At 27.8% G+C, this 27,588-nt stretch overlaps 1 protein-coding gene and 1 pseudogene across 1 annotated transcript in view; one reads left to right on the top strand and one right to left on the bottom strand.

Moving 5' to 3' along the window:
- LOC113375310 (potassium voltage-gated channel protein Shaw-like) overlaps positions 1–27,588 on the bottom strand; it is a 227,974-nt gene that overhangs the window by 72,125 nt on the left and 128,261 nt on the right. Inside the window, exons 4-6 of the mRNA XM_026615248.1 lie at positions 8,171–8,250; positions 4,912–5,061; positions 4,238–4,370 (exon numbers count right to left, since the gene is read on the bottom strand). Of these exons, the coding sequence (XP_026471033.1) occupies positions 4,238–4,370; positions 4,912–5,061; positions 8,171–8,214 (327 nt within the window). The 5' untranslated portion in view covers positions 8,215–8,250. The remainder of the gene's footprint in view (positions 1–4,237; positions 4,371–4,911; positions 5,062–8,170; positions 8,251–27,588) is intronic.
- Positions 18,559–18,939, top strand: LOC113375143 (annotated as a pseudogene).

Below are 27,588 nucleotides of genomic sequence, written 5' to 3' on the forward strand. Positions count from 1 at the left end.
AACTTGCCCTACGGGAAGTTTAAAATTGTCTATATTATTTATTTTACACTGTTGAATATGAGCAAACATTTAGAAGCAAATTTCTAGCCGTAATATTGTTGCAATTAAAAACGACCTGGTTTAGCACTGCGATGTAATAAAAAATCTCACAAAAAACTCAGACTTGCACAGATTATGGATTTTTTATGTTCATTTATCTCTCATCATAGACAAGTGCATATATACCAACCCTACTTTAATATTACATAAATTTTTGTTATATCATGATTATATTCAGCATATATTTATATGTGAGGTTGCACAATATGCAATTTATTATTTTCAGTGGCGCAGTTTCTCTATAATCCCTGTGTTTGTCATATTAAATATGAAGAATATATATCTCATAAGTTTATGTCGTTCGCAGATTTTATCAATTCTAATGGAAATCGTATTTTATAATGCGATATTATCGGTAAATTGTATTATTTGTTATAGGATTATGCTATTATGGAAATTGATTATGAAATATATTTCATTAATTGACTGTATTGTTCGTGCCTATTATAGTTTCAAAATAACTATGTATCGAGAATTTTAATCAAATGCATTTCTTGGCGGTATGCGAAATATTTACATTGTATACAATGTATTATAATATACATGGTGCATTATGTTGCACATACACACACGCACACACACACACACACACACACACACACATATATATATATATATATATATATATATATATATATTAATTCCTGTGTCATAATTAAGTCAAAACAACACAATTCACCTTAATTGAATTAGATGAGTCATCCAGCCTGCAATACACATGTTGTTGTATCGCTTGTTTTACTCATACTATTTTTATTATTTTGTTAGTTTTACTTATTGCTAGTCAAAAATAAGTTAAAAGATTTTTTTTTTATCAGAAAAATATAATGCTTTTTTTTAATATTTTGAAAACTGCAACGTTGTGAAGTTGTCTGATCTTGTTTATGATTACCCAATATAATTTATTTCATTATATATTTCGAATATTTAGTATGTACAACGTCGGTATTTGAATATTTGAAGCCGGTACTGAATATTTTGCATAATGAACCATTCACAAAACCTAATTCAAATAACAAATGCAAATTTGTTCCATTGATAGGCTTATTATAACTTAAAAAATGAACCAGATACGAAATGAACGAGATGATATGGTAGTCGATGTTCGTAATTGTTCTAAACATTATAATTTTATTATATACTTTAGATTTTTTAATTGTATTTATGTGCGTGCTTTTATAAATTTTTCCTTTGAAGCTCCTGTTCGGAACTTTTAAAACCAGTAAGTTTAAAATAAACTCAACTCAACTTTAATCAACGAGTTGCTTCTAGAGATAAAGTGGAATAAATATTTTATATAAAAAATAAAGTCGAAATAATTAGCCGAAGTTTAACAGTAAAGAAGCATAACTTTATGTTTGGATTAATTAGTAAGTTGTAGATTTCTGTGCTCAAATGATTTTTCCTTATTAACAGTTATTCAGTTATACAATATTGATGTTTTCATATTATTTTAATATTGCCATATGTACTTCACTAGAATTTTTTATATTAAGTATATATCGTAAATTATTTGTGAATACGTAATAACTTGTAGTGGTTTTAGTTATCTATTTTTTATATTGCAAAGATAATTTTCAACATAACTTCAATGTATTCTTGTCATGCGTATCGATAGTGATCTGTGCGATTTCTTTAATTACAAAGAGAATATTTGTTCTTTTATGATTATTTTATATTCAAAGTTTTATTCTTTGTGTTTACATAAAAGTAATCAAATGTATTTCTTTGACAAAAACATTTTTTTATCCTGATTGGTCATGATATCCGTCCTGCATAATATCGTCTTAGCTACTGTCCCGCAGGCCAAAGTAATAAATAGAACTGTGCAGGCACATCATTTTAGAAAGATAATATACTACTGCACTATCATAAAATTTCGGCCTAATAACTTCAAATTTTATATATCTTATTTTGCTTCTTTATCAATCTTTGAGAATGAGCAATAATTTTTAGGGTTGCTAATTTGTTTAAATATTCTATTCTGTGATCATAAATATAATTTATCATTATTAATTTTGTCAAAGCACTACGTGCTATTTGAAGGTTTTCCGAAGTTCTTCCGTCCTTGCTGTTAGATTTCAGAATCATGTTTTGTGTACAAATATTTAGTATATAAGAAGTAGTAAAGATTTAGATCAGCAGTCAAACTTGGAGTCAATCTTGGAGTCAGAGAGTCAGGCTTGGTCAGACTTGTAGTCAGACTTAGTCAGGCTAATTGTTCAGTTATTCATTAAAATGTAGTCTTTGCATATCGATAAATAAAGGGCTATCAAATAAATTTTTCAATTTTAATATATATATATATATATATATATATATATATATATATATATATGATGGAGATGTTTAAATTTGATGTTGAATTGTATGATTAATTTCGTGGAGGGCGTAACATCAAGTAAGAAATAAATAAAGTAAAGAGTTTTAAAACATCTTTATTTTTCCATACGTTTCGGCGAAAGATTCTACGTCATCATCAGTAGTTCTAGAAAAAGTAACGTTTAAAACTAAATATAATCAGAGCAAGAATAAAAAGAAAGAAAGAGAAAGAAACTAAAAGGACAGACTATATATATCTAAATCTTAAATTAGAAAATTACAGAAAGCATTACTTCTGTAAGCGTTAATTCTTAGATTAACACTGATACATATTATGAACACATAACTTGTGAATAATTAATAATTGAAAACAAGCATTCAATGTCAGTGATTACTTTATTAAAGCAATAAAATATTTTTATGGATTAAATTTAAGTTAATAGTTTTTTTTGCAAGGAAAGCTAGAGCATCAGTTCCTCTAACAATAAGAAAATAAAAGACGATTTCGCAAAGCGTCTTCGTGAGACTTTTGACCTATGATAAAGAACCCTTACGTCATAAAAATTGAACGTATGGTTATTTAGTTTTAAATGTTCTGGTATCATCGTTTGACCTTGATTTTTGTTTTTTGAGTTATTGTCGTGTTGTTTTAAACGTTTAATAAGGTTCTGTTCTGTTTCGTCAATGTAGGTAGAATCACAGCCATTGCTCGTTCCAATTTAGTTCGCGGCTTCAAATTTGAGAAAAAGGAATTAAGCATCAAATCGATGTTGCATATTAAACGAAGATTTGCGTTATTAAAAAGTTTTTACCACAAAGGATAAAGTTCCTTAATGTAAGGCAGACAAATTGTATCTTTTGTGGAAGTTCAGCTCAGGTTGGGGTTAATTATTTTGTTTTTTAAAATAGTGAGTCTATTTTTTGTGACGGATTTTATAAGATCTTTACTTTATTTATTTTTTACTTGATGTTACGCCCTCCAAGAAATTAATCACATATGTATATGTTTATATATTTATATATATACTAGCAAATACGACGAACTCCGTTTCGCCACCAGATGGTTTCGTGAGAAAGATGAAGAATTTTTTTGTTTTATATTTGAAAAGGAAAAATTTGATTATATTATACAACAGTGAAAAACAATGATTTTATAAATGATCTATTTGAAATTTATCTCGCAAACACTAAGCGATTGGCCTTGTGACTTATTAATTGTCATTGCAAACGCAAGGCGAAATGGAAATTGCAATCGTTTGAAGTCAAACGGAAGACCAGTCAGAATCATTGGTATGTCACCAAATCGCCAGCAATTTTTGATTTAATGGTAAAAATCAGTGCGTGTACATCATATTTCTTGGCGGCAAGAATTGCTCGTTGACTTAACCAAGCATAATTCTGATAATTCTCACTAATGTCATTACTAGAATTTTTAATTGCGGTGCGTAAAGTTCCAGCAATTTGCATTAGGGCACGATGCCATGCACCACTAAATATCTTAGCTACAAACCTTGCGGAGCCCGAGACCTTTCCAAAGAATGCAAAATTGTCGAAATCGGTTCGTGCGTTCTGGAGTTATTTTGCCAGGAAGGAAAACCCGACTTATTTATATATATATATATATATATATATATATATATTTATATATATATACTCTCAATAATAATGTCATCCTGAATGGCATAAGCCATCGCATTGCGATGAAGGCGTCCTATGCGAGTGCGCGCGTGGACGACGATTGGTATTCTTGGTTTAATTCAATTGCCTGTTGAATTTAAATGTTCTTCTGAATAGATTCGAATATTAGTTTAATTACCTGGGTGTCCCTGTGAACGCTGTAAGTGCTCCAACAGCACGGTTCCACTTGATTCGAGTCCAGTCCCCAGAACTCGAGCTCTTCTTCGAACAACGGCCCGCACACGTCCGTCGGGTAGTGCAGTTTCCCCGTCCTGAAAATCATTCACCTTTTGTCATTGACCCTTTTCTCCTTGTAATGATTTCTGTGCATTTTAGCGAAATTCAATTACCGGTCTTCTATCTCAAATGCTCCCATTCGGAACGGACTTTGCTTCCATATTACAGAATCATAAATTCGTATTTTGTAAAATAAAAGGTTAAATTAAATTCCCACGCGCTTATTTATCGTTTCGCTTTGAACCTGTATCAAAACAAATTTAATGTATCAACCTACGCATCATTATTACAATTTATAAGGTGGAGCTTGTGTACGACGTTGATGTGTTTTACAAATAGCTTCGGGTTTCAATTCACCTTTAAATAAGATATTATTCCTTGTTTTGATTCTTCATGCTGTAACACGGTATTGCAAAAACAATCCAGAAGATAACATTGTTGATTTCGGTGATGTTATAAACGGGAAAGCAAAGACGTTTACAGGATCCCGAAATTACTTCAGAGAGGCGATGAATGTATTTGAGACGAAATTTCGATACTGTATGATGATATTTAAATGTGATACCATGCACATACCTGTAGTAGTTCAGAACTTGAGCAAATACACCTGGATGTCTGTCGAAGAAATATTCATTTAGTATTGGATCATAGTTTGCGAGAGCTTCAGTCAGCCTGGAAAGACGAGTTGCTGGTATTTTTTTCAGAGTAGCTTTATATGTTTCGTATCTGAAAATAAAGAAAATATTTGTGTATTGCATAAATGCAATTAACTTCTTCATTAAATTATAAAATATATTTCAGTAATTTAGTCACACATATAAAATCGATAATCGATTTTATAATGTAGTCACAGTTTGTCAGTGTACTATTAATATCCGATAAATTTCGTTGTTTTTTTTAAAAAACCTTTTTTTAAACTCGGAGATGTGATTTTTTTGGAAAACTGCTAATAGTTTTTCTTTTTTGTCATATATATATATCTTGTTATTTTAATTGTATTTATTTATAGAAATAGAAACAAATGTTGGAAATGTAAAATAAGAGTATTTTCGAGGTCGAAAACATCCACATAAATGCAAGTAAAAATGTCAAACTGTAATCTCTAAATTTTGTTGGGTCATATTTGCGTTTTTTTTACATTTTATAAAAGATTTTTGTAACCAAATACAAAGTTATGTTTTATAATTATATTGTTTTTTTGCTGTTCTCGCTCTAATATAATTAATAAATGTGAAATGATATGAACAAAAGTAGAATGATCAGCATAAATTTTGATCGTTAGTTTATATTCCATATAAGATTTGTTATTAATTATTTTATAAAAATCAAATATTATATCCAATTTTAGCATAACATATTTTAACACAAGTAGCTAATAACAACGCTTTAATCCTACAAGGATCAATTGTTTTCTTCGTCATGTATTTGAATTTAATTCCTTAAAATGTTAAAAAAAATCACTGAAATAATCTTTAGAATTCAACAATTCAGTCTTTAGAATAGATTTTTTGCATTTCGGCTACAACGAGCTTAATTATTAACAAAAACCGACAATTATTCTAGATAATTATTCTAGTATTTTATAAATTTTCTTGAACAGCATGTATTCTTCTACATATTTTAGTTTTAAATGGAGTTTTTTATATTTTATTTGTTAATTTTCAAAGGATATTAGCTTTAGGATCAAACGTATAAGTTCTGTATGTCAATGTTTTGAAATCAAAAATAAAACCATAAAGGCAAAATGAAATTGAAGCAATATGTTTCAGAAGTACGCTGAATATAGTAAAATAAATTATCTAAAAGCAATGTATATATCTAGATTTACTATAAATAGAGAATATCATACAATTTCGTATTTATAAGAAACAAATTTAAAATGAATTAAAAAAATGTATGTACGAGTAAACTGTGAGCTAACGAGCATAATTATGATACTATGACATTTGTAACAGCAATAAATACAAATTTCATTACCTTTTAATATTTATTTAACATTGCAATAATACTCAAATATTTATTAAATGTATTACAATTGAAACTCATATTCGGATACTTTTCGATTTATTAACATCGTTTTCATCAATTTGAATTTATATGAATTTTCTGGTAGTAAGTTTCGTGTTCTGCCTTTTCAATTTCAAGTCGAAGTTCGAGTTGAGACTTGACACTACGAAAATCTAGCAAATATAAATTAACTAAATTATCTGCATTTTATAAATACAATTTATAAACATTATTAACTTCCTGTAGGGCAAGTTATAGTAATCGCAAAAAAACGCGAATGAAAATTTTTGCATATCTTCACGTTTTGAAGGTTTTTATTTTGGCATTCTTTAGAAAAAATGGATGTATGTTGGTGTGTGTTTGTATGTTTGGATGCAATTTTTCTCCCATCGAACTATCAGATATTTAATAAAATTTTCAAAAATGTGTACTAATTTTGTTACAATTTTGTTGGGATCTGTACCGAGATTGTTAATTTTTAAAATTCACTCACACGGTTCAAGCAAATTTCAAAATTTCCAGAAAATTTTTATTTGAAATTTTCAAAGATATACAAAGTTTAATACTTCAAATAAGAATTTTAAATTTACAAAGCAGTCTGAAAATGTATATATTTCAAATGCGTTATTCTAAACATAAGAAATATTTCCTCAGATGGATTTATTCGGCACAACCTGCTAATATAAACTTTCTCAAGTGTTTTTTCTGTATATCCTGCATATTTTATGAACGATAAAATATATAGAGATTATAATTATCTTTTTAAAGATGTTTAAAACAATTGTTATTAATCATGTATCAACATTCATTGATTACTGATTTTTTTCTCTCAAATATTTAATTCTGATACGAGAATTTCCAGAAATTTGCCTTAAGGCACAATGCCATATACACCTAGTAACTTCCCGTAGGGCAAGTTAAAGTAATCGCAAAAAAATCGAAAAGAAAATTTTTACATATCTTGACGTTTCAAAAATTTCTGAATATTTTGGCATACCTTAGAAAAAATGGATGTATGTGTGTGTGTGTATGTGTGTGTTCGCGTGTGTTTGTGCGGATACGAATTTTGGTTGACGATTTCAGGAACACCGATCAACCGATTTGAATAACTCAAAAAACGTTCAATTAATATTGATAAGGAGACGTGCTAATTAGTTTTTGGCGAAAGCAGGTCTAGCCGTTCCGAAGATACGGAGCAAAAAGTGCTAAAAACGGTATCTCAGTTTTTAAGAGAACGCAGCGTCCGATTTTAATAATTCAAGAAACATTTTACTTGTATTGACGAAATGAACAACTGGTAAATTTTTTGGGAAGGCAGGTCTAGCGGTTTCAGAGATCTAGTAAAAAAAGTAAAAAAATGCCATTTGGCGGTCAAAAATGATCATTAAATATATGCACATCAAATTATCAGATAATTTATAAAGTTTTTAACAATAAGTATAAATTTTGTTTACATTCCTATGGGTTCTGTACCAATGTTTATCCGTTAGACGGCGACGCGGCGCTTACGCGATTCGATATTTTGTCTCTACGCAGTTAAAGCAGTACGATTGCTTTGAAAATTTTCCAAAATATTTCAAATTAAATTTTTCTTCAAAAAGTCTTTTTTATTCAAAAAAAGTAAATTTTTGTCAAAAATTTATAGTTTCTGAAAAATCTATTTTTTCCAGAGTAAATTTCTTTCAAAAATGTTAATTTTTTTTAAAAACAAATTTTTGGTACGGGAAGTTCCAGCAGTTTGGCTTAAGGCACAATGCCATGCGCCCCACTAGCTATTTCTTTTAATTACATGCAGTAATTTAAAATGTATTGTTTTATTGTTTGTTACCTAATTCCTCCTACGTTGAGGATGATTCTGTTCTCGCCGTCCATCGCATCCCGATTTTCAGCCCATATTCAGATTTGTTTCTGTAAAAAAAATGTATTCATTATCAATTTGTATTGAAAAATTAATACATTTTCTTAGCAAATAATTACGAATAAAAGTAGGGTTAATCTTTACCAAAAACTAATCAGCACGATGTCCAATCAATAACTTTCGAAATGTTTTTGAATCTTAAAATTGCTTGAGGTTTTTGGCTAATGCGGACGAAAAGTTTTGCACTTATCTGCTAATTATGAAACCACGGTTTGTTCGATCGTCGTTCAAAAAGCAACAGTTTCTCTTTCACATGCACGCACACTTACTTTTTTCAGTTTTGGTCTCAAGCGAGTCAGAATGAATTAAAATGTCGAGAAAACATAAAATTATCAAATTGGTTTTTGTATCAAAATTATCGGAAAGTAAAGAATGTTAACTATTTTGATGTTACAATAAAATTTTAATTTTACTAAATGCATTTTTAAATGTTTTTTGCTTATTTCTGAAAAATGCCGTTGTTCAAATAATAAAATAATTACCACTATTATTTGTATTCTTTTGAACAAATTTGCTAAATATAAACTTCTTGAAAATATTTTGATTTTCAAAATGAATAAATGATGTTAAATACTACATTCACAACTTTATTGTGATTTATGTAAATCCAATATGTTAATAAATATCAACAGTTCATGTTTTTATACTTCTTGAATCGCACCAAATAAATAAAATAGATTCGGTTGATTATTATGTAACGAAACGCATAACTACATATTCTAAAAATGAGCAACAAATTTTACCAACGTAACTTTTTTTAATCAGATTTTATCTATGATATATAATCATATTACTAAAATTATATTTTGTACAATTTTCATTAAGAAAATATAATATCAGTTCACTACTTATGGTAAACTGATAACATTCGTTCTTTAATAATGGTTTACCTTAATTATAAGTATATTGTAAATTTTCATCAAATTTTTCGTTGAAAACACAATCACAAAACTACGGAAAATTTTGCTTGTGTTGAGGTTGGGGGGTTTCTCAACCCATTTCGAAGTATTTTGTACTCCGAGAAATAATAAAAAATATTTGTGATTGTATTTTGTAGTCTACTTGAACATTGCTTTCATAATTTAGTTTGATGATATTAAATAACATATGAATATGATTAATATTACTGCCAAAAATACATAAATATCTAACGTGAAATTAATGGAACTTTTGTCTTCATATTTATGGTTATACAGTAGCGTCATATTTACTTTTTAATTTAGTTTTAATACATTTTTTTATTTTTTAGTACAAATTAGACGTTTAATTTTTATCTAAAAAGTGACATTTATATCAGAGCATATAAACTAAATGAAATCAGATGTTTTGCGAAATTTATAGAGAAATGCGAGAGATGTAAATGAAGACCATTTAAAAAAGATTTTGAAAATAATACTTTGAGCAATTATGTTGTGAAAATCACACCAATTATATCACAAAAAATAACACATAAAAAAACAACCATCTGACTTTGTTCAATAGGACTATCATTGTGTTTTCCCGACGTTTTTCACCTCTACACCTCTCATCATTTTTATTGCACAACGAATGCATTAAATTTATTAGCAGAAAAACTTTTGTATTTCATAAATTGCTTCAGGCGTTTTATAATTTAAGGGGCTAATTCTCGGGATAAAATAGTTGCGTTATGTTTCTGTAACTGTAAAATAGCTGTATTTGATGTTTGATCGTTTCACATAAATAACCTAATTTCCAAATAGAACAATTGTTAAATAACTATGTTATCATAAATCCAGCTTTCGCTTGTCGAATTTGAAAATAATACTCTGACGTTATGTGTCATTCTTTTAATGACTCTACACTCTACATTACTAGTATTTTTTTGTTAACAATAAACCAACTACTTTCTGCATTAAAATACCTATTTTTCTGGGGCCTCTCACTCTAAAGACTATTTCATGTTTTCTATTTAATCTTAATTTATTCTTATCACGCTTATCAATAGGGACCTTAGGGATTAATTTGAGAATTAATTAATCTCTTGAAAACGGAAAATTTGTATTTCCTTAATTAATTATTTTGGATATATATATATATATATATATATATATATATATATAACAAATGTATTCTTTACTTTTTAATTACTAATACAAATGTATTAATTTAAAAATATGAACAAACAGCACTAATTTTTTGTACTAATTTATTAAATAATATTAATTTCGCAAACGTTTCGAGACTAGGTTTGTCTCATCATCGTGTATTATAATTTAAAATCTACAATATGAAAATCTAAAATAGTATTATGTGTTATCAGTTACAACTTATTCTTACTAATAGTGTCTACGAATTGTCGGCGTCTGATACCTCTATACAAGGTCAACTTAATGAGTCATGAAATATGAAATAGGAATGAGAAAGAATAGGGTCCAGTTGAAAAATAGATGTCGCTAGGAGATAAAAGAATATTTTTTGATAAAAAACGGTTTAATTTAAAAAGAATTGCTTTAAATTATTATAATTAAATATACGTGTACATATATATATATATATATATATATATATATATATATATATATATACATACATACATACATATAGAGAAACTAAAAAGTATAAGGTTTAGATAGTTATCGAGCAATATATTGGTATCTGTCCGTAAATTTACAGTATTTGTTGTGTGAGCTAGTAACATCAATTCAGCAATGCTTCTTTTAAAAGTATAGTCTCGAAAAGTTTGTAAAATTAATATTATTTAATAAATTTGTGAAAAAAGAGAGCTGTTTGTTCATATTCTTAAATATACATACATATGTGTGTATGTGTGGGTGTGTGCGTGTGTGTGTGTGTTTCTACATGTGTTTACTAATGATGTTTTTTTTTGTTTCAGGTAATCTAATCAATTGATGAATAAATTGGGTAAGATTATAAATATTATTGTATTGCATGAATGATTTGTTTTCCGGTATATGTAGCGACTTACATTCGTATAATATATTCAAAATATAATAACATTGATATTCATCGTCAAACATGCTTTTTTGCGCACTTTGATTGGCCTTTTTGTTCCGATCGAGTTACCAAAAAAAAAAAAATTTTTGTTAATAATTAATTGGTGCCGTGTTTATATTAAGCATTTTCTAAACTCATCTATGATTTAAATTATACCACTTTCAAGTTTTCATGAAAAACACGCCATATTAGTTTTTCTAACCCACCGCAAAACCAAATCCCAACCAAAATTAAAAAGAAAATCTATTTTTACTTTTCCGATCGCCTGTAAATTAAAGTTTTTCATTATTTGTTATAGATAATTTGTCTTATTTAGGCTAAATTAATGTGAATATAACTACGGTAATGTATTTTCCAAATTTCAGATTCTATAAAGGATATTTTCAAAACGGTTTTTAAAATTAAATGACGGGTCGATTTTGTATGAAGGGCTGTTAGCCTAAAGTCATCGCAAGTGTTTTATAATTCTCCAATTTCAAATTTGTATTCATTTAATATTTACTTTTAAAGTTGGTAGTTGCAACCACTTGTCTTAAGGCATGATGCCATGCACCACATGTTGTTTCTCCATTTATTGTGATACAAACAATATTTTCCTACTGCAGACAAATGCTATCTTCGCCATTAGAGGCAGAGAAGGAAAAGATAGCATGGTTGAAGTGAATTTATTGTAAGTTTATCGTTATAGCCGTCAATAGTTTTTTGTAGCCGTAAACTTGATCGTGGAGGAAAGTTTCGTCGTTAGAATTAATGGTGCAGTCGTATGGATTTTGTTCTTTTGCGGCCACCTATTGTTACATGCGAAACGAAGGAGCACGTTACAAGTTCCTGACGAGATCGAAAGTTCCAAACTTAGCTGTTGCTAAGTTACCGATATTGTCGATTGAACGTTAGAGACAAATACGTTTATTTACAGCTCGTTGGCTACACAAGGCTTCCAGTCTATAATCGATTTTGCATATTAATCATTCACTAGTAAGGTGTCTGGCTTTCCCATAGAGTAATTATTGATTTTAAATGTTTTATAATGACTAGAATCTCGAACCAAGGCGCAATTCACTGTTGAACAAGCATTTCTTTTTATTTTTTATGTATTATTAAGGTAAAAATCGTGGATATTGTAATTTTACCTTAAGCAGTAGGCTGCAATTATTTTTGTCTACTGTAAATAACCTAATATTATAGCAAATATTTAATCTTGCTAATTATGTACATAAAACATTTTAGTGATTCGATTTTGTGCTACACAAGCAACGCAAAAAAGTGAGATTGTTTAAAATTCGCATGTAGCATTTTGAAATTTTTAATTCTTTTTAACTTCTATATATTAGATTTACACGAGTGATGTGAATGAGTATTACATAGTTAGAAATGACAAAAAAATAATGAAATAAATTTATTGAATAAACATTAATAGAATGTTGTCAGAAATTGATAAAAAAAAAGAATTAAAAATGCAACTTGCAAAACTAATTATTTTGCACCGTAGGATTTTTTTTTTAAAAAGATGCTATAAGCATTAACTAAAAATATTTTTTTATATTTATCGAGCTAGTTTTTTTTAAAGTAAATATATAAATAATCTACTTTTATTTTTATAATTATCTATTAAATTTTTATTAAGTTATTTTTTCTTATGTTAAGATAATCTTCATAAAAAACAATCAACTGTTCATATTAAATTTTAATTTGCCATTTAGGTCCAGCACGAATATCTCAAAAACCAGAAAAGTTAACAATTTTTCAACAACAATATTTAAAGATGGTCGGAAAAATTATAACCAGATATCACCTTTATTCTCACGATGATGTAATTGGGAGAAAAACAGCAATGTTTAAAAATCTAATGCAAAAGTATTTTCTTTCGTTGTTAGTTTTTTGGTTGTGAGCACTGTTATTTAGTGCACAAAACTACAATATAATATTTAAGTATACGTTATTTAATTGTTTTGTAAGATCTATTGCTAATTTTAAATTAGATTCAACAGTTTTTTATATAACATCTGTAAAAGCTTACACCCGGATGAGGTAAAAAGGACCAGCCGATCCTCATTCCTGACAAAGATGTAAAAAATGTAAAATAGCAAATAAAAAAATATTAAGTTAAAATAAACAATTACACAAGATATAAATTTAATAAATAATTATTCCAACTCTACTGATAAATATTTCTGACAAAATACCAGATCAAGGTTATTTACAGTATTATTTCTGTAAAAACGCACCCATAAAATTTATATTTTGCATTGGTGGAATAATGTAGCTATTATTTTGATAAATCTCATTAAATTTAAAGTAAAACCTTAGACCTCTTTGCTCCCGGGCCCTTCGAAATTACCATGCCAAAAAAGACCAGGTTACCATTCTTTAAAAAAACACATTTTTACAATATTGAATTGGCTGAGATTATTACTGAACATAGATAGTTGTTTATTTATTTTATGTTATTTGTTATGATATAATAGTTTTGGTTTCAACAATATAATTGCTTAGATTCAAATTAGACCTTTGTGCTAAGCCCTACACTAATACAACTCTATTGAAACTGTTTTAGAATATTTTAATTTATTTAGTCGCTAAAAATTTTAATAAAAACATTTATATTATTTATATTTTAATATAAATATTTAATTTTTTAACTTCCCGTAGGGCAAGTTATAGTAATCGCAAAAAAATCGAAAATGAAAATTTTTATATATCTTTACGTTTCAGAGGTTTCTGAACATTTTGGCATACCTTAGAAAAAATGGATGTATGTGTGTGTGTGTGTGTGTGTGTGTGTGTATGTATGTATGTATGTGTGTGTATGTATGTATGTATGTGTGTGTATGTATGTGCGGGTTTCGTCGACGATTTCGGGAACACGGGTCAACCGATTTGAATAATTCTAATAAATAATATAAATAAAAATAAAATAATAAAAGAATAATAATAAAAAACATTTGATTCGTATTGATAAGGAGACGTGCTGATTAGTTTTTGGCGAAGGCAGGTCTAGCCGTTCCAAAGATACGGGGCAAAAAGTGCCGAAAACGGTAGCTCAGTTTTTGAGAGAACGGAGCGTCCGATTTGAATAATTCAAAAAACATTTCACTTGTATTGACAAGATGAAGAATCGATAAAATTTTCATGAAGGTAGGTCTAGCGGATTCGGAGATATGGAGGAAAAAGTAAAAAAATGAGCCATTTGGCGGTCAAAAATGATCATTAGACATATGCTCATAAAATTATCAGATATTTTATAGAAATTTTAACAATAAGTATACAATTTGTTAACATTCCTATGGGTTCCGTACCAATGCTTATGCTTTAGACAGCGACGCGGCGATTACGCGCTTTATATTTTATCCCTATGCAGTTAAAGCAGTACGATTGATTGCTTTGAAAAGAAAGTTCAGATCTTCCACAATATGTCAAAATAAAAAAAAAAAAATTTAAAAAAAAAAATTAAAAAAAAAAAAAAATTTTAAATTTTTTTTTCAAAAAAAAGTAATTTTTTGTCCAATTTATAGTTTCTCAAAATTCTTATTTTTTCAAAGTAATTTTTTTTGTTCAAAAATGTTAATCGTTTTTAAAAAAATAATAATTTTTGATACGGGAAGTTCCAGCAATTTGCCTTAAGGCACGATGCTTTAATTGCCTTAAGACAGAATTCCACTTACAGCTAGTTTTAAATATTTATCATGTTTAATGTTGTGAGCAACCGAACTAAAAGGAATCATTAACTAAATTACCAAAGATCCCTAAAATAACCATGTTTAATATATCTTTGAACGGTTTTTGAATTTTTAAAATTGATTCTCAATTTTGTTGCGATAATTGGACATAGTAATTAGCGTTTTTATGCTAATTCTGAAGAAACGACTCGCATGATTGTTTCGCTAAACTAACTAACGAGTGCCTACCGAGTTCCATCGAATGTTTTTTGAATTCTTGAAAACTGTTTTTTGTAAAATATCGATGAATTGCCAAATTTAGACTCACATAAATACCTGGTCTTAAACGATTTAGAATGATTTGAAACTACAAAACAAAAAAAAAAGATTAATTGGAGTTTTTTTGAAAATTTAGAATTTTTGTAAAATTCAGGCCTAAAAGATATGAATCTTCCTCTATAATAAAATACCTATAAAATTATTAAAATATAAAGATATATTAAATTGAAATTAAGAATAAAAATATTTTCATTATACTCAACGTTTAATATAAACTCTACTACTTTCATATTCGAACCCTCTGAAGCGCCCCTTAATTTCATGCAATTTTATTATTACTGTTCCGAAACTTTGACTGAAGTTGCCATTTCTTTGCGACATTACTTATAACTCAAGTTTAGTAATTTCCCTTCTAAGATTTAATTGACAAGAAAGCTATTTATAAAGTGCTGTCAAATTAAACACATTTATTATTTTAAACTTGATGCTCGCAATTAGTACAAGCGTAGCAAAATATTTATTATGCATTTAAAGTAAAACGCGAGATGAATATGTTATTAGTTGATTTTAAAATAATTATCATAGGATTCATAGGTTCAGTGAACATCCGAGGAACGGTTGTGACAGGCATGAAAATAGGTTAAAATAGAATACGTATTTAATTCGTAATATATACGAAAAAAAAAATTATCAGACAGCGCAACATAATCATTCAAACAAAACATATAAATAGAATATAACAATATATGACAAAACATAATTTTTAAAACAAAGTTAACAGGAAATCTTTGTAAGATCTTTTTTTATAAGTTTCGTTTCCATTTTTTTATCTGTTTAATCTTTACTCGAGAAGGACAAGAAATACATGTCATAACCGTACCCGCAAAATTTGTCACAACCGTACCCAACGCACACTTTTAAAAACAAATAATCATTATGACTGAGCTAAATTAACTGAGCAAAAACTAATTGAATCATACTGCATTCGGGCGTTTTACACATAAACTGCAACGTCACTCGTATGTTATGGAACCATATCAGAAACACACTGTTATCTAAGATTGTTTTTTTGACATTTGTGCGATTTCTAGGTTAGATTTTCTATATAAATTTGAATCTACCAATTAACCTGTCAACCTGTTTATTTGTCTACATATTCGTTCATATCTACCAGTTCTCCTCTCTATTATTTTACAATTTACCTGTCTACCAGTTTAACTTTATAAATTCGCTAATTCATCTTATTTATTTACACATTATAAAAAAATTGAAGCTCAAATTGTTTCTACGTTTTAGTTAGAAAATGTTTGTATGTAAAAAAGAAAGGGCTGCTTTTGGGGTATTCCCGGAAATTATTCGATTTTTTCTCCCCGTAAGAATCATTCTTGGAATTAGCCAAATTTGCCCAGGCATTGTTGAGTTATCCGCTTACCAACACATTTTGCGATTCATTGAAGGACCACTTGATGTAAAACAGAAAGTATTGGAAGATATAAGATTAGTCTCAATTTACATATTATACTATAGTCTCATTTATAATATTCTGTTCAATTATTCACTTTATTTCAGCTAATAAAATATTATTTGAAATATGCTAAGTCTATTTTTTACATTTTTCTGTTCATTATGTTTTTCTTGATCTGTCGTATACCCTTTTTGTCGACTGTCATAATTTAATATTACGTCGCTTGACAAATTAGTATCCGCTTCTCTTTACATATTTTTTGTGCTCGATGTCAAAATTTTCTGAATATTATATTCTAGATTTTTCAGGATTTGCATTTTGATAGATGTAAAACATTTGCAAATACGATATACATTTTCCTCAATGTAAAGGTATTCTGTACACACACATATATACATAAAAAGTCAAAATTCTCTTTTCTCTTAGTGACGCATCTTTTAATTTTTAAATTTAGTCAATATAATTATTTTGAATGTTAATATGAAAATACACTTGCAGGCTTTATACAGATCCATTAAACTTAATAGGATGTTTCAGATAAATATTATTTAATTGTAATAAATAAATTTAAATAATTATTTTAAATTTATTAATGACATACGTTGCCTTTTTACTTATAAACCACTTTACTTCCATATTCACAATAAGTTAGTTTTCATACAAAATAATTTTGATGTATATATATATATATATATATATATATTTTTTTTTTTTATTTGTGTTAATTTTAACAATCAGATTACAATACAATCTATAAGTTAAAAGTTATGGTTGAAAATCAAAATCAAAAAGAAAAAAAAAATAGAATAAAGGAAATTAAAGAAAAGAAATAGAATAAATGAATGAATAAATAATAATTAAAATAATAGTATTAATAATAAAAACGATAATCAATAATAAATAATAATTAAAAATAACATGTTTGAAAATTTTCCTGTGCAAAACAGGGAAATTATGTTGTTGACGGTAAATCGCTGGGCCATTTTCTTTTCAGGTTTTAATTTTTCGGCTGTTTGTACTATTTGCATTTCCGGATTGACGTGTGCATCCAATTTGTTTTGAAAGATAAAACTTCTGTTCTTAATAACTTCCGCCACTGTTGGAATTTTTAGGTCTTTATGGATCATGTGGTTGGTCATAAACCACGGAGCCTTACAATTCATTCTCAGAGTTTTGTTTTGTACTCTCTGGATTATTTGAATGTTACTCTTGCTGGCGCAGCCCCATAGCTCTATCCCATAAGTCCATATTGGGATTATTATTGCTTTGTATAATAGGAGTTTATTTTCTAGAGACAGTTTAGATGATCTTCTCATTAGCCAGTTTATTTCCTTCAGTTTCAAATCTATTTGTTTTTTTTTTTCTTTAAAATTTGCGTTTTCCAATTTAGTTTACTGTCTAAATGTATTCCCAGGTATTTTACGGAATCCTGGTTTGGTATAATTGTCTTATTCAAATACAAGTCAGGACTTGTGTGACTTCTCAGTGAAATGATGAGGTGTTGAGATTTCTTGGCGTTAGTTTTTATGTTCCATTTATCTAGCCATAGTTCTATTTTCGCCAGGTAATTTTGAAGTAAAAAAGTAGCTGTTGTTACATCTTTATGGCTTGAGGTTATAGCAATGTCATCAGCATAGGTGCTTATCGTTAATGTCGGATCGAGTGGCATATCACTGGTGTATAGCAAATATAGTATTGGACTGAGAGCACTGCCTTGCGGAACACCGGAATGAATTGGTTTTGGAGGGGAGAGTTCTTCATTTATATATATATTATGAGAATAATATTGGATTCGACATAATTATTCAGTGTGTCATTTTGTTTTGATTACTTGATGTGACATCTTGAATGTGTCAATTATCAATTGTTTTTTATAAATATCTCAAAACCTTTTTGTGGTATTTATTTTTAAATAAGCCAACATGAGTTGGCAGAATTATGTAGACAAACAACTAATTGGTTCCCGCTGTATTGCTGAAGCGGCCATTGCCGGACGCGATGGCATGGTGTGGGCCAAATCGGATAATTTTGGTGTGACCAAAGAGGAGCTCGCGAAGCTGATTGACAACTTTAATAACCAAGATCTCCTGAAGTCTGGCGGCGTGACGCTGGCCGGCCGGCAATACATTTTCACGTCCGGAAATGATCGGGAAGTCCGTGCAAAGTACGAGGAGGTTGGAGTTCACTGCATGAAGACAAAACAAACCGTAATAGTTGGACTGTATAAAGCACCTACGCAGCCAGAGCGAGCTATTTCTATCATGGAGAAATTTAGCAATTATTTGACAAGTCGCGGTTACTAATTGTAAAACCGTAGAGCCCAATATTGAGAAAAATATAATAATAATTATGAATTATGAATAAATTTAAACAATAAATACCGCACAGCAATTTTTTTTATTGCAATCTGTCACTCATAGGACATTCAGTAATTGTTTTGACTTTTTTATTATATGGATTCTGAGTGGATGGCAACCCAGTAGTTGTCCAGTCCAATTACGACTATACTTGAAGTTTTTGCTGCCATTTTTTATTATGTATGCAACTATGCCTACGAGAGGCGATTTTCATTTGAGGCTGTATTTGAGATCTATAACCTCAAGTGAAAATTTGATATTAAAGTTGCCTGATGTCGGGCTATGGCGGTAGCGGGAATCGAACTGGCGAACCCGGAACTAGTAAGTGCACAGCAAAATGAACAAAATTTTGATATATGTATGTCATATGATATGAATATTTGATAGCACTACAATAAAGAGTGTTATAATTGTATGTACAAGTCTACAGTTTTCAAATTTTGATTTATATTTGTGCAAAATGCCGCACGATAGGTTTGTCGGATCTGATCTCGCCACATTCTTCTATGATTGCAAACTGTTTATTTTGACACATAACATTGTCTTATATGGTATATAAAGTCAAAAAGCAACACATGACATGTATACATATTTTCTTTGTTATAATTTATTATTGTTATTATTGTTTTATTTACAAAATTCATGTGCCAAAAAAGAAATAACACAAAAAATACAATAAATTGAATATAAAATGAAATAGATAAAATAAAATAAAATAATAACAGCAATACAAAAATATGTATACATGAATGTTCCTGGAGCATAATAAGTCATTTTTAGTGCCAGCTTAATCTAAAACTGATTTCAAATTAAAATTGGCACGTTTGTAAATTCAAGGTATTTTTATATATTATTACCACGTCTATTATTGATTCGTATTTTTTTCAATTTCAAAGCAAAATACAAACATTAATTTTTGAATTATTCCGGTCTAGCGAATCGAATGAGAATGATACTTCAAAAACTATATATAAACCTTTACTGCTTCAGTAGTTATTTTTATGGTATTTTAGTTATAAAATTGCTTGTTTTATGCATCAAATATGTTTCCTATATTTGAACAAAATAAATAAATTAATTATTAACAAAACAAAATATTTACTGAAATGTTTCCTTAATGCTTTTGAAAAATCATAATGCTTAATGTGTATGACTACTTATTTGTTATGAAATCAGCCTATATATATGTATATATTGATTTTGATATCCTGCAATTATTGCAGTTGGCAAATTTGTTAATTTTTATTAAAACATAATAAAATTCATTTCTGGTATTAACGTGTGTGTATTACATAGCTTCTAGAGACACAAAGTATTTCCGACAATTTTCATTTAAAATAAAGTTCATAACTTGAAATAAAAAGTGTCTCTGACGGTAGAGAATTCCGTGAATATCTTTGAGAAAATATTATTTTACCTACTCTGAAAAATAACCTCCAGTATCCAGCGGAGAATGAACTGTAAAATTGGATGAGATTGATAATAATTCGATAATAATACTGCGAAATTTTTATTTAAGTTATTTTAGAATTAGAAGCTGAGGGACATGTTTAGCACATTATTACAATTTATTGAAGTTTTTTATTATTCACAGTTTGTAATCGTCTAGTAACAAAAAAATAAATAGGTTTATAGCGACAAAACTATGTGTTTAATATTTAAGCCCGACGTACTGTGTCAAATTTTGTGACAAATATCCGTAATAATTACTTCTTTGTTTATTGAATACAGTCAATTTTTCCTATAACTTTCCTAGTGTAAATTAATTTTATTGAATTGAAGAGTTCATATAAATAAGTGAAGAAAAAAATATATAAAATATTTTTTATTGAAATCCTTTATAAAGGATTTAATAAAAAAATAAATCAAAAGCTAAACTAAAAATCTGTTCTCAAATAAAAATATTTTTTAGAAAAAACGGCTATAATATAAACTGCAATATTCATATAAAGATATTGTAAAATATAAATTAGTCGTTAATAAAACTTATATAAAAATCTTTTACAATATCTAGTTACTAGAATCATCCATAGGTTCTACGGAAGAAATAGGTGGTCCGTGTTATCGGTGCGCTCTAGCAATTTCAGTTCCGCCTAGTAAGGAAACTGTTTTTCTGGATTAAACATGTTCTCTATTTATTTATATATTTAATATATATCATATTATTTTTGAATAGTCTTGAATTTGATGTTGATATAATATATTTAATTTGAGTTAAAAAGTCGCGCGTTACATAAAAAAATAGTATGAAAGTTTTTAGAAATTTATTTAAAATCCATACGTTTTGTCTAGCATCTTTGCCTTAATTCAGTGGCAATCAATTTAACTATAAAAATTAACTATAAAAAAACAAAAAACTATAAAAATTAACTACAAAAAACGTCTTATTAACATAAAAATAACTCAAAATAACCAAACAGTTTAATACGATGTAAACCAAGCATATTAGTAATTTAAATAATATAGATTGTTTCAAAAATTTTACATTTTGAAGAAAACGTAATTAAAAGAAGATTCGCTGAGGAGTTGTTTTTGCAATTGCATAACAACAGGGTTATAAACAAACGCTTCGACAATACGGACCTGAACGAAACAAACACGTGGTTCTTAAATAGCGTGTCAAAATTTCTTAAAAAATGATAAGATCCCATCCCTTTTTAAATTTTCCGTAAAATGGTAAAAGGTAAAAACTGCTTCAAGAAAAATGTGACATTTCTATCCTAAACTCCGAACAGTAAATGCATAGTTTCGACAACTTGTTAAGTTATAATGTTTATTTGTGTATTTTACCATATGCGATGTTAAAAAATATATATTTTATCAATGTGTATATACTCATACCATTAATAATGTTTTCATATGTTATATTAGGATACAAAATTGTAAATATTTTATTATTATTATTATTATTGTTTTTCTATGAAATTTCTTACATATTATTTATTTAGTTTTAATTTTTAAAGTCAAATTGATTGCTACTGAATGAAGGCTTAAATGCTAGACGAAACGTATAAATTTTAAATAAATTTTTAACAACTCTCATACTATTTTTATTGATGTAACGCCCGACTTTTTAACTCAAATTAAATATATCATATTATATATTAATATACAATACTCGCAAGTATGTATACTTATATAATATGTATGTATTACTTATATAATACTACAAGCCATGAAATAATACATTTATAAATTGGGTAACATCTCAAGTTTTTTTTATTATGGTTATCATTCGTGTAATATATAAATGCTATTTTTATGGAAAGAGACCCAAAATCGTGTTTCGCATGGACTATTTGGAAACCCTTCCTAAACTACGTGAACGTGTAATTGTGTTTTATGGTGAAAGGGTACGCAGCATGGTGGAGGAGATGAAAATCTTTCCAGCGGGAGATTCCTCCTTTACATTCTTCGATTGTGAGAAATCCGTTGATGCCATTTGTCCCGAAACAAGGCTATTGCTTGTGCAATATGAAACACGAACATGATTGCATTAAAATTTCATGGTCTTCCGTTGCATTTTACTTGCACTACTCAGAGCTCCATCTGCTGGATCCACCTGTTCTCTTATTTGTATTTTGCAATCACAGGAGCGAGGACCGTAAGAACCCGCCAGGAATTGTCCTTATGGGAATCCAATTATTGTCATATGTATTATTTTCTTTTTAGACCTTAGGGCCATGTATTATTCACAGTCGTGTTATGGCAACGCTCTTACGTCGTGTACGTATTATTAGATTATCTTTTATTTTGCTGATAGATATGGTGCACATAGAATATGCAAATTGAATAAGATAGTGGTATGTAACCACAGTACGTAATTTAGTTATATGAGAATATGTAAGTTCTTCATAACGTAAATGTCTTTCCATAAGCCATGTGGTAAAAATACAGTAGTTCTTCCATCAATGTTACTCTATGGAACAAGTAAAATCTGACAAAATTTGATTTGACCTTGTTTACCCTTTAATTCACCGTCTGTTAGGATTTTAGTGTTAATTTTATTAATTTTAATTTCATCTATATACATCAATATACACACATATATATATATATATATATATATGTATATATATATATATATATATATATATATATATATATATATATATACAGGGCCGGTCCTGCCTTGCATGCGATGCATGCAAAAAATGTGGGCGCACGCCTTAGGGGGCGCCAAAACGAGTTTCGGAAATTAAATTTATAATATAATATTTATATTTTTTATGTAAAATCTAGAATTATTTATATAAAATTTAGTATACATAATAAATTATAATAAACAATCTAACTTAATTAAGGATACGAAGACACAAAAAGCATTTATTTACATTTATTTTGCAATGTGATATCAGTAGAAACAATTAACCGATTAATAACTCTGCAAATTAGTAAATAACAGCTCTGTTCATTGCTTAATCTACTTATTCAATTTTTTCTTTGTTTGAAGTTAACGCGGAATCGAAAAAGAAATTATTTAGTGTTTAATCCCATAAGCTCAAACCTGCGAAAAATTAAATTAACTATTGGGCATTATTGACGAAAAATTGCGAGCTGATTTAGTTAAAACGAAACTTGTTAAAAAATATCAACAAATTATAATCGGGAAAATAAAAAATGGGGAGTCGGTGCTTAAAAAATGGCATGTTTATTCCGAGAAATTGAATTGTAACTTTTGCTTTTATTGCAAATGTTTCGCTTCTGATGAATTTTGAATGTTGAAGACATGCGTGGTTAGGGTTATGGAAATGGAGCAAATATGAAAAATGAAAGCAAAATGTACTTAGGAACAAAAATCTTTAAGCTTTTTTTATACATAATTATTAACTATGCAGAAATAATACAGATACAAATATAATTTGTTTGTTTCAGTACAGTTAAGGGAATATGTAATTTTTTGCATGTTACTAATTCTGGACAATACTTTAAAAATACGTTAAAAGTTTAACTTTAAAACAACAATCTGATACTTTGAATCTGATGAAAAAGTAAAGCTGAATACAATTCGGATCTTACGATACCAATACGGAGGAGTTTACGATGCAATTTTGAATATTGTAAATAATGAAAAAATAAATTAAAATAAAATTTAATTTAAAACATAAAATACGAATGCTATGTTTAAAAATTAAAGACTATTCTTTTTTGCTTTTTTTGGCGTGATTTGCTCTATAGAATAAGTCGCATAATAAATAAGTTAAATGTTTCAAAACCAAAACATTAATATTACACCTGCGTCAGAAATAATTGAGAATTTAAAAATATTTGATTATGATCAACTCGCGAATCGCCTCGATTTTCTAAATAAATTTAAAATCAATGTATTTTATACGCTTTTAGATTACATCTAAATTTTTGTGTACTAAATTCAGAATGATTAAAAATTAATTTAAAAAAATAAAGTAAATGTTTATATAATTTTAATGAAAAACTGATAAAACAGTTGAAATTATTGGGGGGGGGGCGCTTGGACAAATCTTGCATGCGGGCGCTAAGGACCCCAGGACCGGCCCAGTATATATATATATATATATATATAAATATATATATATATATATATATATATATATATATATAGGGCAAGGAGGGACAAAAATGTCCAATTTGACTTTGAGCGATTATATTGTGAAAACCATACCAATTATATCACGACTATGGTCAGTAAAACATCCTGCTAATTCATCAATGTAGAAATGTGTTTTTTGCGGATTTCACAATATAGTAGCTACATTATTCAGCCAATGCAATATTTGTTGGGAGCATTTTTTACAGAGATTTTTACACGGTAAATTTTATATCAAATCAAGATGATGGCTGGTTATACATCTTTTTTTATTTATTTTCAAATATTGTTGTCAAAAATTCTTAACTTTACTGAATTTTCATATACTGGTGGTTGACCGTTTATATATTTCATTTTATACATACTCTACTATTTTTGCGTTTATAAATTTCTCGCCAATATAGTTATCAATATCAAAAGTATTAACTCCAGATCAGAAACCATGTGAAAAAACTTTTCATAAATATAATACTCAAGCAATATGAGGATATAACAAATTGTAATGATCGTAAAAGAAAATAAATTTTACTCGAAACAATTTTCAAACAAAACTAAAACTGGGTTAGATTTATAATCAAAAATAGAATGACACAATTTATAAACGAGTGGCCACTTGACCGAGAAAATATAGACAATTTAATGTTGAGATCTAGAGCACAGAGCCAAAAAATGAAAAATTAGTAAACAAAAATGAAAATAAGTTACAGAAAATAATGGCGAATATATATATGACCATAAAAATGTTAAAAATTAATTGAGGAAAACTTATATGGAATTCAAACAATAAGAGTTACCAGTTTTTATATGCTTTTAAGGAACATAATTTTCATTCAAAAATTATTTCTGTACTTAAATTAGTAACAATTATAAAATTTATTCGATATAAAATTAACTAAATAGATTCCTTCGCTTTTTTACTGAAAGTTCCTATAAGTTTAATCTAATGTTATGAAACTTGATTATTAAAATTATTTTTCAATACCAAATTTCTCAAATAACATGGTATTCTATCAACCAAGTTTGTGATCAATAAATTCATATATGATAAACTAACTGAATTATGAGTTTAATTTTTATTAGGAATTTTTACCAGCGGTTTTATTTTATTCTATAGCAATTAAAATCCGCATAAAAAATTCAGAATAAGAATTTGAATTTTTGTTACCGTGCGAGATTTTAGGGTTTTAAGGCAAATGTCAAGTCCCTATCGATCGCAAGGTTGTTAAATATTCCATGCGGAGGAAAAACGTTCAGAGAAAGGGTTTCTCTGTAAATGACAATCAAGTCCAATAGTAAAATAAATTTTATATTATTTATATATATATATATATATATATATATATATATATATCAGGACTTCTTCAATTGTTATATTGTCTGTAATTGTTATCACTTTATCTTTCTCATATGATTTCAGCATCACATTGCAAAAATCTCCTGAAAGTTTTCGTCGGCCTTTCTTAGAATCCATGTCTCTGCTCCGTACAGAGCTATGCTCTTGACACAACACTCTATTATTCTCTTCCGCAAATCTTGGTAAACTCAGTTAAAAAATGTAATATTATATTCTTGAATAGGATAGGGATCATTTTTATTTCTATGAAGTAAAAACTCAATGAAGTTTTTCAATTAGTCATAAAACTATTCACTTACAAAAAAAGTTTCGATGAAGTTTAAAAAAGCACTATTCACAGTTTTATGGTATTAATTTATGAAGTGTTAAAAGTTTTAATTGATATAAAGCCTTTTAAACCATATGAACAAAATCAATTAAGAAAAGAAATTTATTTATTTGAAGTGTAGAAGACATATTAGATATTAACATGTTAGCTTTGATAAATAAATAAATATTATTCGTATATTATACATACTTTGTATAATTATTTGCATGTAAAAGTCCAAAAAGTAGATGTATGCAATACGTAAATACTTATGTTTGGATGTAAACATTTGAATATAATTTGTTGTTCATATTTTCAAGAGTAGAGATAAATTAGTTTGAGTGATTTAAAAAACATTCAAGCTGACGGTTTTTATGAAACTTCAATATTTAATAATTGTGAAATTTATTAAAACTAACATCTTTATCTAACAAAAGTATATTTTTTATTCAATATTTATTTAAACTCTGCTCAGATAAATTGATATATTATGATGTTATTTATTGATTTATGTATAAAGCTTAATTGTGGCATTTTGCTTTTCTAAATAATATTTTAAATTTATAATTGTTAAAGTACATAGAATATTCAAAATTAATTTTATAAATTTTAAATTGAAAGACGTAAAAGTCGATTGATTTGTAATATTATTTTTTTAAATTTTCAATAATTAAAAAAATTCTTAAGATTAAAAACTTTTATGCATAACGTGATATGCAACAAGTTAGGAATGAGGTGAACTTAAACTAAGAAATAGATTTGTTATTCAATAATTTAATAATCTATTTTTATCCAAACACATGCGCTTGTAATAAATCCATTAAAAGTGTTGTAACTATTGTACAAAGTTTATATAAAATTTTAAATTCTATGAGTATATTTTATATATTATTAATTACGTGTGTTTATGAGAATCAAAAACAGTAATTGGGCATTTGTATTAAAATTTTAATTACCCATTACAGCGAGGGAGAAAAATTGCAGTTAGATCAAATGCTTCTGTAATAAACGCGTGCTGAATCATTTAATAGTTCAGTTGGTTTAATACTATAAAATATCCAGTTATACAACGCAAGTAATCTTAATGACCTCTTTTTATATACCGTAAAAAGTAATTTACGACGAAACGACGAATATCTGGAGAGCTTTTAAAAGATGTGCTGTGTAACTGTAGGGCAGGAAAAAGCTCAGCTTATTTAATCGAACAACTAATTTATTTTTACGTGACGTATAGTTTTCCAAATAATGTTTTTCTTTACCAGGGTAAACACTATACCAACTTTTAAAAAACCGAACGTTTAAATCGAGCAGTTGAAATGTTTATTTTGATTGAATTATATGTCTTCTTAAAAATAAGTCTTAATAAAA

This window comes from Ctenocephalides felis, unplaced genomic scaffold, assembly GCF_003426905.1.
Source record: "Ctenocephalides felis isolate EL2017-DRISC unplaced genomic scaffold, ASM342690v1 CF-g0.4_SCAFFOLD_01886, whole genome shotgun sequence".
Taxonomy (NCBI): domain Eukaryota; kingdom Metazoa; phylum Arthropoda; class Insecta; order Siphonaptera; family Pulicidae; genus Ctenocephalides; species Ctenocephalides felis.